This window comes from Sinohyriopsis cumingii, chromosome 4 (genome assembly GCF_028554795.1).
Source record: "Sinohyriopsis cumingii isolate HCF-2022 chromosome 4, ASM2855479v2, whole genome shotgun sequence".
Classification (NCBI taxonomy): domain Eukaryota; kingdom Metazoa; phylum Mollusca; class Bivalvia; order Unionida; family Unionidae; genus Sinohyriopsis; species Sinohyriopsis cumingii.
Genome location: NC_142964.1, coordinates 104528395 through 104546888, shown reverse-complemented (window position 1 = coordinate 104546888; position 18494 = coordinate 104528395). Strand labels below are relative to the sequence as shown.

Below are 18494 nucleotides of genomic sequence, written 5' to 3'. Positions count from 1 at the left end.
TATATACTATTCTATGGTAGCAGATTAAAATGACATATAGCTTTATAACCATGGAACTTAATATATTTATATTTTATATTTGTTCCCTATTTAGAGCCCATTATAAGTTATCATTTTTTATATTCTCATCAAAAATGGTTAATTGATTTATAATTTAGCACCAATCGCTACTTTGTCATCAATAATTATATAGCTGTTGATGTTTCATTTTATAAAATATCAATAATTGACAAGACTAACTTAAATTGCATAATGAATTAAATCTAATAGATTTTGCTTTCATCAAATGCCTCATATTCACACCAGTTGCACATGCCTTTGATGTTCACATTAATTTCCCAGATAATCTAATAAGTCATCATGTATGTCCAACATAATTATCATCTAACAGAATACTTTGAGATGTAACATTCAAACAACATGAAAGCAGTTGGTTGAATAGATGTATGAACAATATTACAGCATGTGACCTTCCCAAATTTTTAAATTGATCTTAAATGTAAATAATTGGATTCAATATGAGTTGGCTTGCATATATATATATATATATATATATATATATATATATATATATATATATATATATATATATAAGGAAGTTAAATCAAAATAAAATTTGCTTTGCACTGGGTTAAAATTATTGGATATTATCAGACTGGTTAAAAGAAGGAGCAAGAAACAGCTTCCTTGCAGTTACTGTAAGAAAGTTTGTGAGTCTGACTTTTTTGTAAGGTATGTCTCCAGTTTTGCCTACTTATATATTTGTAAGGTTCTATTTTGTATTCATTTTTTTTTTTTTACTTTAACAGTTTCATGTCCATTGTATTCTACCTGCAATTTCTTTCAGCTGCCAGTATGACCTTTCATTTGAATGTTCAAGAATCTATTTCTCATTCGAATACATTCCCCGATCACATTAAATTTAGGAATGCAAGCCCTACTACCTCCTGAATCCAGCCCTCCCACGACGAAAAACCATTTTCATGTCTAATCATATAGACAAAGGGAAATAACTATTGCCCTTTACCTCCACTTGCCACCTGCAGGTGGCGGTAGTTTAAAGCATTTGCTGTGAACTTGACATAAGTGGTTTACTTCTATTGAAAACCGTTTGGATTTTGTGTTATATGTATCGATATATTGAGAACTACATTTTATGACTTGTTAGATCTTTTTCTGCAGGTGGTATGCTTTTTTTCCTTCAAATTTAGACTATATTTATGTGAAATTTTGTCACCTACGTGGAATTAGTCTTTGCATTTTTGACACATTGTTCTCATGGCTTCATTGTAATAGAATAACGTATCCTTAGTTCGTGTTCGTGCACGCTATTTAATGTCTCTTACATTGTTAACTTTGTTAACTATTAGTATTATTTTTCTTTTTCTATTCCTTTGTCATTTCAAATAACTATGGCGATGAAGTGTACGAAATGCAAAACTATTCAAGGCCAGCGAGGATTCACATGACCCATGCATCGCCTGTACCAAGTTTCAAGCGTCAGCTACATGCAGCACATGTGCTAATTGGTCAGATACTACATGGTCGATACTACAAAAGAAAATTTCAAAGAACAAGGAGCAATGGGGAAAACTTTTTCCCGTCCTTCTGTCTCCTGTCCTTGCCGACAGCGTCAACACTATGGGGAAGAATTTCCACCCAATTCTAGACAGCCTAGTGGACCTAAATCCATCATCATGTCCGAACATGGCCTAGTGGCTGTAAATTCAGACTCATTGGGGTTTATCAATGAATTGAATGAGTGAATACCGTCTAGCCGCAACTTAGTCTGATGCCATAACGGTTACCAACCATACCGTTCATCCCACGAACCATACCTTTCAATGACTGTATGGCTCCCGTGGTATACCTACCACGCCTCATCAAGCAGAACTGTGAAATGTCAGATTTGCTAGGGTGTCTTACTAACAGACCCATACATTCACCTGTAATTACCATTTCATCAGTAATGCCGCTGTTTACACTACTGGCCGTACAACGGACTCTGGCTGCTTTTGATTTCGACAAGCCTTCAGTACCAGTCTGACAACTATATCCAACAGATATGGATAGCGATTTACTCATGGCTTACCCTCAGGAATAATATCGTGACAGCATTAGAAAAGACGGCCACGCCTCGTCTATGTCTCCGGATATGCATTATATGGATGTAGATCTTGATTACGACCAGGATAACTCAAGCACTGAGTGTGGGGATAAATCGGATGATAGATCACTCTCAGGTTCCCCATGGAGCGAAGTGAGTATAGTTTTAAAGCGGATATAGAGGAAATATATCGGGTGTTGTTGAACTCTGAATGTTTACCACCCCTCTTCTACGCCGGCATAAAGGGTCAAGGACTCGGTCAATATTAATGATGATGAAGTCAACCGCTCCTTTTGTCTTCTATCGCAGTCTGGCAAAGTCAAGGAAATTGCCCAGAATCTTTCTGATTAGATCAGTGATTCAGGCGATTCCAAAGCCGTTTCTTTTTATGAGAGTCAAATATCGGCGTCCATTAAGTGCCGCTGTTATAGAACTCATTCGGACGCCTTTTCTGTAGATCTTCAGCCGTTAGACAAAATCTATGCTGTGATGAATGTAACTTTGCTTACTTATTACGAGGGATAAAGGAATTATGCATACCACTTCCAAGCTCGTTTGTAACATCGTGAACACGTCTTCGTTGTTGGATTTGGTGTCTATGGCGATTTCTTGCTTGTGGATTAGGCTGGTAACGACCACGCCTGGGATTCTACAGCTATAATATCCAAGGTGATGAACCGTGTGGCCCACAATGCAATGGCGAATGCTTTGATGGCATCTGCTTACATGGATATTGTGCAACGGGACGAATGCTTACGATTTACCTCGATCAAGCCTCTTCACGCTCTGACGCTGCGATCCACTCCCTTTAATTCTACTGTTTGCTGGCAAGAGGAAGTACAGAGACAGGCATTGAAATAATTGACCCTCCATATCTCCACACAGCAATCAGACTAAAAGTCATCTAATCTCCCTCAAAGACGGGAAGACTGGAGACGATGAGACGCGGAATCTTTCGCTTCTAAATCCAAGAAACAGCCACGATCACAATCTCATCAACGGAGACAGTCTGCTGATCAGCCTCAGAGAGTCATCTCTTGGGGTATCAATCCAAGTTTCTCTATTTTCTCTATCCATAGCTTCCACTCTCTCGCCTTTGACTCATGTGATCGCCTGCCCATACAAAACTACCCAGTAGGTTTCATTCCCTTATATTTTGAAACAACATTGGATCGATCTCTTCCCACGAGACGAGTGGGCGATCCAAACTGTATCAGGTGGACTTAGGATCTCGTTTTGCCATTGCCCCTCTCCAGTCTCCTCAACGTTCCTGAAAAAGTAACGTCGACTTGGTAACGGATTCGTTTTTACAACAAGAGATCATGGCGCTTATCGAAATCTACAATCTCCGTGGTTTTACCCCGGGCTTTTATGATCAGGAAGACCACTGGCAAACTCCGACCAATCATCAATCTCAGTCACTTAAATCAATTTCTCATTCCACCAAAATTCATGCTTGGTGGCCAGATCAGTCAGTCTCGATCTGACAGGCGCATATTCTCACGTTCCCATACATTCTCACTGAAATTCGTAAGGTTTGCGTACCGAGAGACTTGTTATTGGTTTCTCTCTCTCTCCCTCTCAGCACATGTCATTGGGGCTTTACGAAACTACTCAACTTCGTCGTATCACTGTTCCGTACGAAAGTATCAACCTCTACGGTGGCGTATTTGGACGACATTCTCCAAAACATATGACAAGTTCAATTCTAGTCGAAGAAAAGAACTATATCATTTCCCTTTTACGTCATCTAGGTTCTTTTTTATCAATTGGGAAAAGTCAAACCTTAATCCATCTCCACAGTTCGTTCATCTGGGTAATGAATTTCTCACCAACCTGGACTTGTTACCGTCTTCCCCTCGTTGAACTGGTCCCCATCGTAGATCTTGCAGACTCCATTTCCATCATTAAATAGAAAACAGCCAGGGAGTTTCTGCGACTCGAATTATTCACTGCAGTAGCGGATCGTATCCCGGTGGGTTGCCTTCTGCCGATAGCCTTGCTGTCCCAATGGCACCCGTATTCAACGCCGCTAGATTACCGGACCAACGAGATTGTATCATTTCTGGACCAGTGACACAACTGTGTATGACCCGCGAAAGGAATACCACTGAAACATCCATCTCCAGATCTAACGGTATGAACAAATGCAACATCTCGGTGTTGTGAAACCTATATATCCCCGGAAATCTATACCAATTGAGTCCGGAAGACATAGGTCTCCACGTTAGTCTCTTAGAGATGAAAGCTATCATCAAAACTTTTTAATTTTCGAGCTACCATCTTCATAACAATGTGTTCATCATGTCAGACAAGCTGGTGGTAGTGTCGTATCTTCTCAAATAGGACAGTACCAAATCACCCCAACTCTGCATTCTGGTCTGTGAATTTCGCCGTTTAGGAGCAGAACGCAATATCGAAATCCAGATCAGACCTAATCCGGCAGACTCAGTCTCTTGGCCGATTGGATATCAAGGACCGGACAGATTCTCCATACAGAATGATCCTTATATCCTTCTATCCGTCGGTCTTTCATCAGATTTGCCAGTTACAGGGGCGTCCGATGATAACACTGTTTGCAACCGGGTGGAATCACTACGTGCCCACCTTCGTTTGACCGGTGCTGAGGCTTGGGACGTTGATACTCTTTCTCTGAGTTGTGAGGGTCTGTGAGACTTTGTCTACCTCCACCTTCGCAACAATCTTAGTTCCTAAGGTGTTACAGAAATTGAAGAGCCTGACGTTCAAAATGATTTGTATTGCTCCTTTTCGCTGGGACAAATCCTGCATCAACTACCTGCTTGATCTAGCGATCGTTTTACCCAGGAAGATCCCTACCAAGCTGAATCTTCTAAAACAACCTCTGACCCACGTGTTCCATCCGAACGCCTTCTCCTTCAAGCTTGGCACTTCTTTGCAGAAAAATCAATTCAATCCTTCAGTCGTGGAAAGATTTCGCAAGCTAGAAATCACTCCACTCTAAAGGCCTACGAAGGGAATTTGCGCATTTTCTGGAATGGTGTAAAATAAAAACATTGTCCATTTGAGCGCCTCTTTACCACAAATAGTGTAACAAGATAACCGGGTGGGATTTTCTGATTCACAACAGAACACTTTTGACGATGATATAAATACAATGTTTAATAATGGATGACTTGAATGAGCAACTAATTATGAAAATGTGCGTATATATATAATCCAAATATTGGATTTGATTAACATAAGAACGCACAGACTTAATGATGAAAAATACAAATAAATTAATTTAGCAAATATAAAGACAAGGGGTAAATGGTTCACAACGATTTGACAATGAAACGATGGAAATAGTTTTCTCGGGTAGTAAACGATGTAAAATTTTACTCGTGTAGTAAAATGCATTCACTCAGCGAAATTATGGTGATAAAAAGAGGGACAGATATACAACTTATCTTTACAGTCCCGAAAGATACACTGGGTTTTATGAACCCCAAAATTAGCCCACGGCTAACAAATTGCATGTACGGAGATACACTCCGTCATCAGTACACTGTTTCAGCTCCATGGCTGCTACAGCTCAGCTTCACAGCTGCTACAGACCCCGGACACTCGGAACACTCCGAACATTAGACCCTCCGGACATTAGACACTTCGGAACACTCCGGACATCACGGACATTAGACACTCCGGACATTCGACAATAGACAGAGACACTCTGGTCACAGACAGCTGAAAATATATCCAATACCGTGTACTATACATGACACGGGCATAATAACGTAATGACGTTATACACGGTAAGTTACATAGATTACATTATCAGCACAATAATTCCAAAATGACAGGTTCAAAAATAAACCTAATCCTGCTCGATAAGAATCCTACTATATTAAACAGTTCTTTAAAAAAATGTGTAGCTTTACATTACTAATATAAATCCCTTGCTAAGTCGAAAACGAGAATAGAAATATATGCATTATACTGCGTAAACCAAAGCTACATAGCAAACGTACAAAAATAAACGTGGTAATACAGGGCTAAAGCAGTAAGGTAAGACTGCTAGCTGAAGCGCACACCCATGGTTGTTGTTGTGTGTGCTGTTTTTTTTTGTTGGGGGGGGGGTCTTTCTTTTTTTTTCTTTCCCTCATGTAGGCATGCAGCTAACACAATACTAACCATCATGGTCTGAGAAAAATAACACATATATTCTTATAACTATGTATATATATTATAAAGGTGATATTATAAAGGTGGCAAACCCCCGTCATCAGGCCCAGATACACACGACAACAAGAGTGGTAAGATATAAATGAACACAACAATTCTTAGGTCCCAACCATCTTAAAGGAGACTAGAAATCAAAGTTTTCCTTTTACGTATGTAATTCTCTACAGATTTTAATTCGACTGCAATGTTTATAAATTAAATATCGTAAGCGGATAGTGATTATATTGTGTAGAAGATACCACGATTCCGTAAATTGCCGAGTTTTGATGAGACAACAGATCACGTGGTACCGTGACGCTATACCAGCCAATCCTCGAATACAAATATAAACATTGGCGAGCGAGGCAGACAGGAGACCACATTTGGGTTGCACATTCAAAAGTTGAATCTGCAATCTGATATAATAGTTTATGTACTGTACTGGTAAGTGCTAATAGAAATTTGTTAGGCACAAGCCCCGGGCTGGTGACTTAAATAAACTAAAGTCCTGAATGAAATTCCACAAGCCCGGACAGTTCATACCTGTCAACTCTCAAGCCGGGAGAAAAACCTCCCGATTTTGGGGGTATTTCCTCTTCTACCTCCCGATCTCGTAATATCTCTCAATTTTGCGCAGCGAAGTCCCGATTATTACATTATGTCTGTCAATTTTCATTTGTCAGAAGAAAAAACCCCAACCCCAAACCATTTTTAAATATAACGTATGCAATCCACAATCTAAACTGCCACACTGCAGACATCGTAGCGATATGACTGAAAAATTGTTAAAGCTACGTTAAAAATTCAAATCACACGCACACACGTCTAAACCGGCACTGGACGAAATAATTAATATCATACAACAGTTTTTTTTTCTTCTCTTTTTCTTCTTCAGTAAATAGAACGTGAATATTAAACACTATTCAAGTAAATTTCAGATTTTAAAAACAACTACAACAGTACTATAGTGTTAAAAAAATTAAAAGAATAAAATTGTCACCAATTAGCTTAAATGAATGATCACTTTGAAATTTTCTCTGCAAACAAAATCGCGTCTCCATTTCCGCCAAAGAAACTCGGCCAGTTAACACCTGACATTCCTCTACCGTATATGAAAAGTTTAATTATCATGATTAAATTGCAAGGAATAAAACAAAATATACCATGCAGTATATGTGGCCCTAAAGAACTAATTCTGAATAAATATTTTATTCAGCAAACAGTGTTACATGCATTAAGACTTAAACCTAAGGAAATAAGGTAGGGCATAAAACGTGAGAAAAACAGTTGCCACAAGTACGGTAACTTGTGACTGCAGATTTGAACTGTTAAAATTAAGTCCATGGCATCGTAAGTAACAACAAAATAGGCATCGTTTATTTGGTAATCAGTTGCTGGTGCTTACGCACACACTGTCGAACATGGTTTCTTTGAAGTATGTCCGAAGGGCATTCTTTTTCACAAGATCAATGCAAGGATGAGGATTATGTTCATTAGTCACACCGGCTTTATCGTTTGCGTACTTAAATCAAAACTTTAGCTATTTTGCAATTTAGCCAGAACTGACCAGAATATGCAAAAGGGGCTTGTCATGGGGGAATAATAAGGCGTATCACAGGGAGAAAAGGCACGTCAAATGGGCGGTCGCACATTGGGGCAAGGGGAGGGGGGTCAATAGTCCCCACCCCGTTCTATTGTCAGACAGTTAATGTGAAACCTTGACCTATTTTTTTTAATCGCTGCTTTTTAAACTGCCTAAGGAATAGTCTTATATCAGTTCCAATTATTACAGATTACCGTTTATGCATACTACATGTATATAATGCATTTTTTTTTAAAATTTTTTAATTTTTATAAGATTACTGAAAATTGTGTTTTCTCGAAACACGACAGGTTTAGAATCTTATTTTTAGAAAAGTTTCCATTTGATTAAAATCAAATCTAAATTTCACCTAGGACAGTGGTGATTTGATTTAGATGGTGCCGTGTTAAGGCATGATTGTCAACATCTTGAAAATACATTTACTCATTTCACCAGCGCAATCAAAGTTTCCTCAGGCAAACAATTTTTGTTTCGACAAGCCTGACGGGCACCTCACTCTGAATACAGGATGGGCCGGAACTAAAACCAGAAGGGGCCCACTGTGTCGGGCTATCAGATTTGTTTTTAGCACTGCTGTTTTTAGATAAAAGATGTGTGGATTGATTGTTGCATTTTGTGGTCACTTACTCGTCCTTCTGCCTGTTTTCGTAACTCACACATTTAACACTTTTCCCAGGATTTAAAATGTCCAAAGGTATGTCTGGAACAGCGCCAACTTTTAGTCTAGGCCTAGCATTTGCGTATCTTTGAGCTGCTATTTTTTCATGATCCCTCTTGTAACATGCCTTTGAGAAATGTAACGAGCACATAGTGCTGTATGGTGTTGCTTTGAAATCGACTCGTTTGTAATAACGTACCCATTCTTTCATTATGCTTTTATCTTTCGGAAAAGAATTTTTTTTTTATGTCAACAGGCTTTTCTTAATGTTCTATGACACCCGTTAGCAACGCAAAACGGTATTGTCTTTTACTCTGGCAACTCCCACTTGGGCTGCTGGAGTCGCTACTATGACGTCACATCCCGAAAGTAACCGAACAGGCGCGGAAATTTTGCATACGAGTTCACGGAAATTCAGCTCCTAGAAGATAGGCCAATATTTAAATATTGGCATTACGGTCGCAGATGATACTTCAGAATAAGGTTTTCTGCTATAGTACTTTTATTATTATTCTATATTTCCATTGGTTTCTGGTCTCCTTTAAGACTATAAGGTGACCTAAGCCAAGTCAAAAGGACCCACACACACAATGCGAAACTAAATAAGCAACAACACAATCCCAAATTATTAACACATGTAAATCCAACACTGACACTCAGGCCAAACATACTAATTTATACAACAAAAAGGGGCACAATATACCTTCCAAATTCAATATAGCTATTAAACAAGGAATCGTGTCGATAAAAGACCAGTCGCAAAATCAAGATCTAAGGCAATGGAAGTCGAGTCGAAGCAGAACAGCAAAACAGCAAAACACTACAACAGCACGAACAAGAAAGAAAGAGGGTATCACAGAATGAAGAAGAAGTAAAGAAGAAAACGGACATCGACTTTCAAATTGCCAATGTAAATGAGGTTCTTCCTTCGGCTATTGAAGACCTCTTTCGATACAAGCTCTATACCCACAACCCTAATTCTATCCTTTGTATATCACCATAAAAAATGAAAACCGAAAGTAAACACAGCGTGACCCAAACATTTATAGGGTGCCTGACACCCAGCTGATCGACAACATTTCGGAAAATCAAAAGTACACCATGTACACTAAATTCCAACTTTAATTTTAAAAAATAGCAATGAAATTACACAACTCAAAGGATTAGGAAAACTACACGAGCGGCTTACACACCACTGGAATAGATTTCTCTCCACTAGTACAACTGGACTTGATTTGATCTTACGCGCTTTGCCGTTTTTGGGCGTACAGCTTTCCTGTGGCATTTCGCGTTCCGCGGGCCCCTTGCCTCCTTTCCTCGGCCGGATATGTTCATGAATTAAAAAATGCGACATTCGCACATAAAAGCGGGACTGTAGTCGCTCCATTCCTACAGTCTCGATCAATTGAAAATCTCGACCTTTGAGACTTAACCAGTCGCGAAAGCACTAGTTGCGTAGGCGACTTAAATCCTTTAATTGATTAGTAATACAGTAGTTATAACTTATCGACTAGACATTAACAAACATACATACCTCTACAGCTGAAGATGTGCAAGTCCTTGAAGCTTTGTTGACACCTCTAAGCCTCATCCGAACACATCTGGTTGGTTAAGACTTAGAAGTGACACCCTGTTTTCCAGAAAGTGTTGTGTGTTATGGGTTTCCTTGTTCACCCATTATTGTGTTATAAATGTTGTTGTCTCCAAATATAATAAATATAAATAGTAGAATTTTGCAGGGTTGCTCTTTGTTTTGTTCATCATGTTATTGAGTTTTGGTTATTCCATAGAAGTGTGTGTGTGTGTGGGATATACTCTCTTCCCTCTGCTTGGGCTGGCTGTGGGCCTGATTTATATCCCTCCATACTTAAAACTTTGGAGAGTACTAGCCCCTTCAAGGACTATTTAAGTCCAGAGGTAGTTTTCTTCTCCTTATCCCCATAATGTTCTGTTTAAAATAGTGACTCTGCCAGAGTCTACTTGTCCAGTGTGTGTTGTTGATAGTGTGTGTGTTGCTTCATGTCCCCGTTTCTATGTTTGGACGGCACTATCTAGGTCAAATTGTTTTCCAGTTTCTTCCTTATTTAATTCTATATATTTTGGAAAATAATTTTTATATCCAAAATTTAAATACATAAGAGGACTAAATGCACTGTTTTTGCTTGTGAGTGCGTGTTTGTATTTTTCTTTGTTGTTTAATTTCTTTTATGCCTTAGCGTAAATTCGTATGCATTTTTTTGTGACGATTCTTCAGTTTGTGCTTAACGTGCCTTAGCACGCAGTGTATTAAGGTATGATTGAAATTCTCCATCACGCGGACGTGATGGAAAACATCTAGATACAAGTTTGTTTTGATTGATTAGTTGGATTATAGCGGTGTGCGCACGTTGTGCATGTACCACTGTTAATGGTCGCACAGCGACCTGATAAATGATCCTGGGGGAAGGAAAAAGAGCCTCATCCCCCAGGCGTTTGTGTGTACAAGGTACACTGGTAATTATAGCCTTCAGCCGCGGATCCTTTTGGTTCCCATTGCGGTCTGATTGGAGGGCTGTTTCATGACTGGGAATGGACCCACGCACTCATGATACTAAAATAACTTTTCTGTTAACCAATCAATGTGGTGTCGACCAATGCAGTTGTAACGTCAGTCGCGATTGGTTGGTGACAATGACGTCACAGTGGGACACCAATTTTAGGCGGGTGGAAATCGTTCCACATCTCCGCCCTTTGTACGAATGTCCAGACGTGGGAAGTGTAGGGGAGTTCCGGCATCAGACAACCCGCCCGTACTTAGCCAAATTATATCCAGTTGTTTATAAATGGACCCTAACAACCAATATTGTGTGAGCCACCTGTGCAACTGAGTCAAATTCAAATGAGTCTGATAATGTTCCTAACTCCTAACAATTGAAATAGTACTAGTACATAGTGTACATAGTGAGATGCCCTAACAATTTTGCTTTTCTAATTGTCTAAGCGACATATAAAAGTTTAGTCACTGTTAGGTAATTGGGTTTAAATTTTGATGCAGGCAACCAAAACGATCAAGTCAGTTTTGTGTGGTTTTATCGAATTGGGAAACCAAGCCAAACTGGTCCCCTTAGATAAATGGCAATTTGTAGCCCTAAGAAGGGCCGTTATTTCTCCCCAGGCGGGAAGGTGCCTTGGCTAACTTCTTCCTCGCATATTGCTTCCGCTGTCCGTGTTCGCTTTCTGGCTGGAAAACCTTCGAATCTATGGAACCCGCTTTAACTTTCGGCTGCTTCTATCAGTGTATTCACGGGATATTGAGTGTAGGCAACGTTGAACCTTTTCTTGAGGATGTGACGTCTTGTGTGCCATTGCTGTGATGTGGCTTTTCTGTCCTTAATTGACCTCCAGCCTATAAATATAGGTGCTTTCATAAAATCGTGCGCTAACCTGATGTCAGCTGGAGCCATTTGAAGTCCCAGTGCATTTAGTCGCTTTATGTTTGGGTCGCTTTCATCCTGTGTTGTTGCTACCTCTGCTTCCTGTACGGTGACTTTGAAGGTTTTGTCTGGTGGTGGGTCTAATGTGACCTGTGATGATAGCAGGATTTCTCTGATATCAGCTAGAATTTGTTCTTGTAGCACCTGTTGCATTCTAGAAACTGCAATTTGAGTGCTTGTTCTAAGAGTGATCCTGCTCTTCACTGGCAGAGGTGGTTGTGGTTGTGGTGGTGGAGGTTTAGAGACAATGTTGGCAAATGTCTCTTTTCATTTTATTTTATTTTTATTTATTTTTTGCGGGGCTGGAGCGTGGTCCTTCTTCGCCTGGGCAGCCTTAGATTTAGTCCTATCCTTTGTTGCTGGTAGTGGTGGTCTATCCGGCTGCTGTAGTTTATTCACTTTAGTGAGTTTAGTGGGTTGGGTGCTAGCTGGCTGGGTCTGCATATATGTATTACGCTTTCTATGCTGCTGAGTTCTTCTTCGGAGACCTGATAATTGATCATGGGAGAAGGAATGAGAGCCTCATCCCTCAGGCGTTTATGTGCACACGGTGCACTGATAATTTTAGCCTTCAGCCGCGGGACCTTTTTTGGACCCATTGCGGTCTGACTGGAGGGCTGATTCATGAGGGGGAATTGACCCACGCACTCATGATACTACTAAAATATTTCTGCTTACCTGTTTGGTTGAGTGGGAATTTAACTGCACACACTCAGTTTTATGTTAATATATCGGAAATTCATTTTTGGTGTCCGGACATGGCAAGGGAGGAAAAGCGTAGGGAGGCTATCATCTGCTGTCCTTGGCGGTGTCCACTGGATCCAGGTTGATGATTGCGTCGAATTTTGAATTTAGATAATTATTGTTGCCAGAGATGGAAAGGATAATATCCTGTGCTTTTTTATTATTAATAATTAGGAGAGATATATAATCGGGTTAAAAGAGTGTGAATTAGAGAATTTTTTATTATTATTTTTATAATTTTTTTTATTATTTATTCTTATTTATTTTCATTTATTTATTTATTTATTTATTTATCTATTTATTTATTTATTTTCTTCTTCCTAAATTTGAATTTTGTTTTATTATGTTTTTTATATACTTCTTTACTAGATTGTTTTGAGTGGGTGATTTCAGTGAACCCATGTGAAGTGGAGTGCTCTTCAGTGAACCCATGTGAAGAGCAGTGTCCGTGTGATGTGAACGGCTGTGCTGGTCTGTGAACCTACGAGACCTAGCCGGCCGTCATAATTATTTACCTGAGCTTGATATGGGTTTTAATTGATTATTTAATTAAGCTGCTGATTATTGATTATATCTTATTATTTTAGTCCTGTCATTCCTAGAAATCTTAATATATTTTGAGTAGTTAAGTGCTTTTTTGGATTAGATGTATATAGGAAGTCTGGATATTTATGGGGTGATCTGATTTCCTTTTGAGCTTTCTGGAAGTTGTTCCTTGCTTTCCTGTATTTTGTGCAATCATTGAATATATGGTTTAGGTTTTCTACAGTGTGACAGATATAACAGTTTATGTTAGCTGGTTTGGGTCCGATAAATCTGCCAAAGCTTTCTGCTAACCTAGTTTTTCCTGTCATAATTCTGTTAATGAGTTTTTGATCTACACTGGAGCCCTTAGGTGGTCTGATGGATCGGTCAGCTTCTGGTAGGAGAGTATATAGTTTCCTTCCTTTGGTGGCGGTATTCCAATGTTCCTGCCATTTTTGGTTTATATAGTTTACAGCAAAGCTCTGTGCTTCGGTTGTGCTATATTTTAATGGGATAGAGTTGGGGTCTCCTAATTTGGTTTTTGCGATTTTGTCGGCTTGTTCGTTTCCAAGGATTCCTATATGAGATGGTATCCACATGAAGTCAACTATCTGATTTCTTGTGGATAGTTCTTTGTGCATACAGAAGGCCCTGTCAAGGAAATGTTCTCTGGTCCTAGTGTGTCGATTTTTGATTGATGTGATTACACTAAGAGAATAGCTTATTATGACCGTATTTGGTATGTTATTCTCTTTTATCCATTTAAGCGCTTCAGTGATTGTCCAGAATTCAGTGGTGAAGATTGAGCAATAATCTGGTAATCGGGATCCCATTTGAATGTTCAATTCTGGGATAACTATTGCAGCCGCCGTTTTTGGTGGTTCAGCTGTTTTGGATCCATCTGTATAGACTTTAGTGAATCCTTCATGTGACTGTCGGATGTCATTTGCTATTATTGTTTTAAGTTTGTTTTCTTGTTCGTGTTTGTTCCCGTATTCAGTGGCCTTGGTGTTAACCCTCGTGGTAGTTTGCATCCAGGTGGTTAGGTTGGGTGGCTTTACGTATTTCTTGTTGCTTAAGGATAGGTAAATTCTTCCTGAACTCCATGGCGAGTTTTCCGCCTGGGATATTTGGTACTAGTTTGTTTTTAAATGTGATGTTACATTTATTAATTGCGATTTTGGTAGGATGAGTGTTGGTGTGGTTATTTAGCCTAATGGTGTACCTGAGTGTCATTTCTTGCCTTCTCAGGCATAATGGTAATTCCCCGGTTAGGATCTGTAGCCCGTCAAGGGAAGTTGACGGGAGTGCTCCGGTGCACACAAGTAGTAATTTACGTTGTATTGCGTCTAGCTTTTTTAACCATGTTAGTTTAGCAGAGTTATAGACTTGGCGTCCATAGCCCAGTTTTGATCTAATTAATGACTTATATATCTTGAGTAGAGTGTCATGGTTTGTTCCCCAAGATGTTCCTTTTAGGTTTCGTAATACGTTTAGATCATTATTACAGTTTTTAATTATGTATTCTATGTGTTGTTTCCAAGTTAGGTGATTATCAAAACACATGCCTAGGAATTTGGCCATTTTAACATATTTAATTAATTTTCCCTGGATATATAAGTTTGGGTATACTAGTTTATAGTTGCGTTTTGGGGAGAATATTATTGCTACTGTTTTTTTTATGCGAGATTTTGAACCCCCAATTGTCAGCCCATTTTCCTATGTTGTCTAGGCTAAGTTGTAATTCTTTTATAACTGGTTTACTAGCCGGGTTTCCGGCTCTCCAGATACCGCTATCGTCGGCAAATTGAGATAGATTGACCTTGTTGGAGGCCAGGTTATGGTCTAGGTCGTTTATCATTAAGTTGAAGAGTATTGGGCTGAGTACACTCCCTTGAGGGGTGCCGTTTTCTAAGGCAAATTCGTCTGAGAGGGGGTTTCCTATTCTTGCTATAATTTTGCGACCTGTTAGGAAGTTATTTATGCAGTTAAAAAGTCTCCCCGTTATTTCGAATCGGTTAAGTTTAGCAATCATACCTTTGTCCCAGATCATGTCAAAGGCTTTTTCAAAGTCGAGAAAAACTGCTATAAGGTTTCTATTTTCCTTGTTGAGTTGAATGCTATTTTTATATCCGCTTCTAGCTGGAATAATTGGTCAATGGTGAAGCGTTTGTTTCGAAAGCCACATTGGTTTTCAGATAGTAAGGAGTTGCTTTCGAGGTGGTGTTTCAGTCTGTTTGATATTATGGTTTCCATTAGTTTACATACATTGTTTCTGAGGGAAATTGGTCTGTATGAGTTTTTATCATTGGGGTCTTTGCCTGGTTTGGGGATGGGTATTACTATGGCTTGCTTACAACTTTGTGGTAGTTGTCCTGTGTCCCAGATTCTATTTAGTAATTTGAGGATTGCTTTGGTAATATTATTGGGTAAATTTTTGTATATTATATAACCTATTTGATCCTTGCCTGGAGATGTTTCTTTTTTGGAAGCAAGTTGCCTTGTTCCATTCGCTCAGTGTAATCTCACAGTTTAAGTCCGAATCGGGATTTCCTAGGTCTTGGAAAATATGAGTATGTGTTAGCTCTATCTCTTGCCTATGGTCTTGGACATTTTTGGAATAGTTGATATTGCTACTCATATCTGAGAATTGTTTTGCTAACATGTTTGCCTTATCTTTATTGCTGTTAGAGCCTTTAAGTTTGGGGGTTGTATATGTTGTTTTTCCTCTAATTGCTTTAATTTTGTCCCAGACTTGCTTTGAATTAATATTTAGGTTGAGTTTAGAGCAGAAGGCTTGCCATGTGTTATTATTTGCTGTTTTGATTGTATTCTTTAGTAACCTTTCTTTTTCTTTACAGTTAAGATAGTCTAATGTGGTTTTAGTTTTTTGGAACTTATTTAAAACTTTATTTTTGACCTTATGCGCTGTTGTGCATAGTTGATCCCACCATGGTACTTTTGGCTTTTGTTGGTTTTTGTTTGTTACTTTTGGGATACTCTGATTAGCTGCTTTTAAAATGGTAGTTATTATATTGCCATGATGGTTGTCAATATTTGGATGTTCTAGGTTGTCAATATCTATTTGCTCTAGCAGGATTTGGAATTGATTACTGTTAGCTTGACTATACTTCCATCTGGGTGGGGTTTCAATGGGTATGTGTTGGGTTTTAGTTTGAATAGTGATAATGATCGGGAAGTGATCGCTTCCTAGTGAATCTTCTTGATCTACACCCCAGTCAGTGATATGCACTAATTTGGGGGTGTTTATGGTAAGATCTATGGCCGAGAGGGACCCATTCTCAGGATTTAGTCTAGTTTTGGATCCGTCGTTGAGGATGACTATATTGTGATTGGTTATCCACTCTTCGATGTTTTCCCCCTTATAACATTATTATTCTCTCCTCATAGTTCATTATGGGCATTAAAGTCTCCACAGATGATTAAGTTGTTGGTTTTGGATTTGGTAATTTGATGGTAGATGTTTGGGTTAATTGTAGGATTATTGCCCCTGGGTCATATAGATTAATAAATTTGGATATTGGTGTTACCTGTGCTAACCATTATTGTTTGATGTTCAATGCTGTTTATATTGTTTGTGGTAATTGGAGTTGGTAATGTTTCGACATACGTTATTGTGTCGATAGTAAAGATTGCTAGACCTCCTCCCTTTTGTCCATTGTGTCGGTGTTTAAAAATTCCAGGTGAGTATCCTATTATTTTGGGTAATTTGTTTTGTTTGTTGGTAAGGTGTGTTTCCTGGATACATATTATATCTGGTTTATTGGTTGCCTGGTTGATTTTTTGTTGCAATTCGGGGAGGTTTTTGAATAATCCTGTACTATTCCATTGCCAGATGGTTAGTTTGTCATTAGTTGTATTATCCATGGTTGTTGTTAAACTTTTCAGAGAAAGTAGTTGACCATTGTTCTATGTGGGTTAGACTGTCCTTGAGTGACCTAATGATGTCATTTAGTGTATATGTCATGTAGCCGTTGTTCCCTTCTGAAGGGTTATTTAATAATTGGGTATTTACTTGAGTTGTATGCTTTGATTTTTCTTCCCCCTCGGGTGTTTTAGGGTTTATGATATTTCTTTGTGTGACTTCTGTTTGTATGGCTATTGATTTCTTAACTGAGGTGTTTATTTTAATAGGATAAGTGGGTTTCGGTTGGTTAATTTTTTTTTTGTTGATAAATTTACATTAGGTTGTTTGAGTGGTTGATTTGTTTTATTTGCAATTGTTTTTTTTCTCGGTAGGGTAGGTGTTTTGTGTCCATAATCTCAATGGCTAGGGTTTTTTTCATGTTATATCTGCATTCTGCTGATCTTGAGTGGTGTTCTTCCCTGCAATTTGGGCATTTTTTGTTTATGTGCGTGGCACTTGCCCTGATGTTTACCACCACGTCGGTGGCATCTATGGTCAAATCTACATCTGAGGGCGAAGTGTCCCCAGTGTTGGCATTTCGTGCAGAAACGAGTTTTGTTTCTGAAGGGTTCTAAACGGTGTCTAGTTCCTGATCAGCCAAGTTTGATTAAAGTGGGTAGTGGCTCCGTTGATTCAATAACAGCTTTGGTTGTTTCCTGTCCTTTATAGTTTTTAATTCTATACGTTTTGGTGATTTGGGTGCCGTTTACCAGGATTTTTTGGAATAAGGTTTCATTTGGGATGTCTTTATTATGTCCCTTGAGTGTTAAAACTTTTTTGTATGTTGTAGTTGAGTTTGTTATTGGTTGTCCTGCATTTGTGCCTAACTGTATTTGTTTTTTGATTGTTTCTACCTTTGGTGGGGTTGAGTTTTTGTTCATGTTTAGGGTTTGATAATGTGTGTCCATTTTGACTTGAGTGGTCCAATGTTTTCAATTTCGAGATATTTTTGTGTTTGTTCCAGAGTGCTACATTGGATTACTATGTAGTTTGTTTTGGGTCTAATTATTCTACATTGACCCTGGTGTGTTCTGGTGAGAGTTGACATGATGGTAGATGTACTAAGGTTGAGTATTTATTTATTTTTACTGCTGAGATAGGTTGTGTGGTCAAGTTTGTTATATATTATATTGGTATTAGCGTTATTTGCTATTAACTTTACTCTTATTATTTATCTGTTAAATTGCTCTAATCTAATATTATTCCATGTTATTTCCATTTGTTCGTATAAAGAGATTGTTTTGTCGGATGGTATGTATGGTTATAAGGAT

The 18494-nt window shown here is 38.7% G+C and overlaps 1 protein-coding gene across 1 annotated transcript; it reads right to left on the bottom strand.

The window, feature by feature from the left end:
• Positions 1 to 13348: 13348 nt before the first annotated feature.
• LOC149801824 (uncharacterized) lies at positions 13349 to 14329 on the bottom strand. The gene has a single exon (XM_089956850.1). The coding sequence runs from the start codon at positions 14327 to 14329 to the stop codon at positions 13349 to 13351; it is 981 nt and encodes a 326-aa protein (XP_089812976.1).
• Between the last annotated feature and the right edge of the window lie 4165 nt (positions 14330 to 18494).

Coding starts and splice junctions, on each gene's coding strand:
- LOC149801824 (XM_089956850.1), bottom strand. CDS start 14,329: ATGCAAACTACCACGAGGGTTAACACCAAGGCCACTGAATACGGGAAC.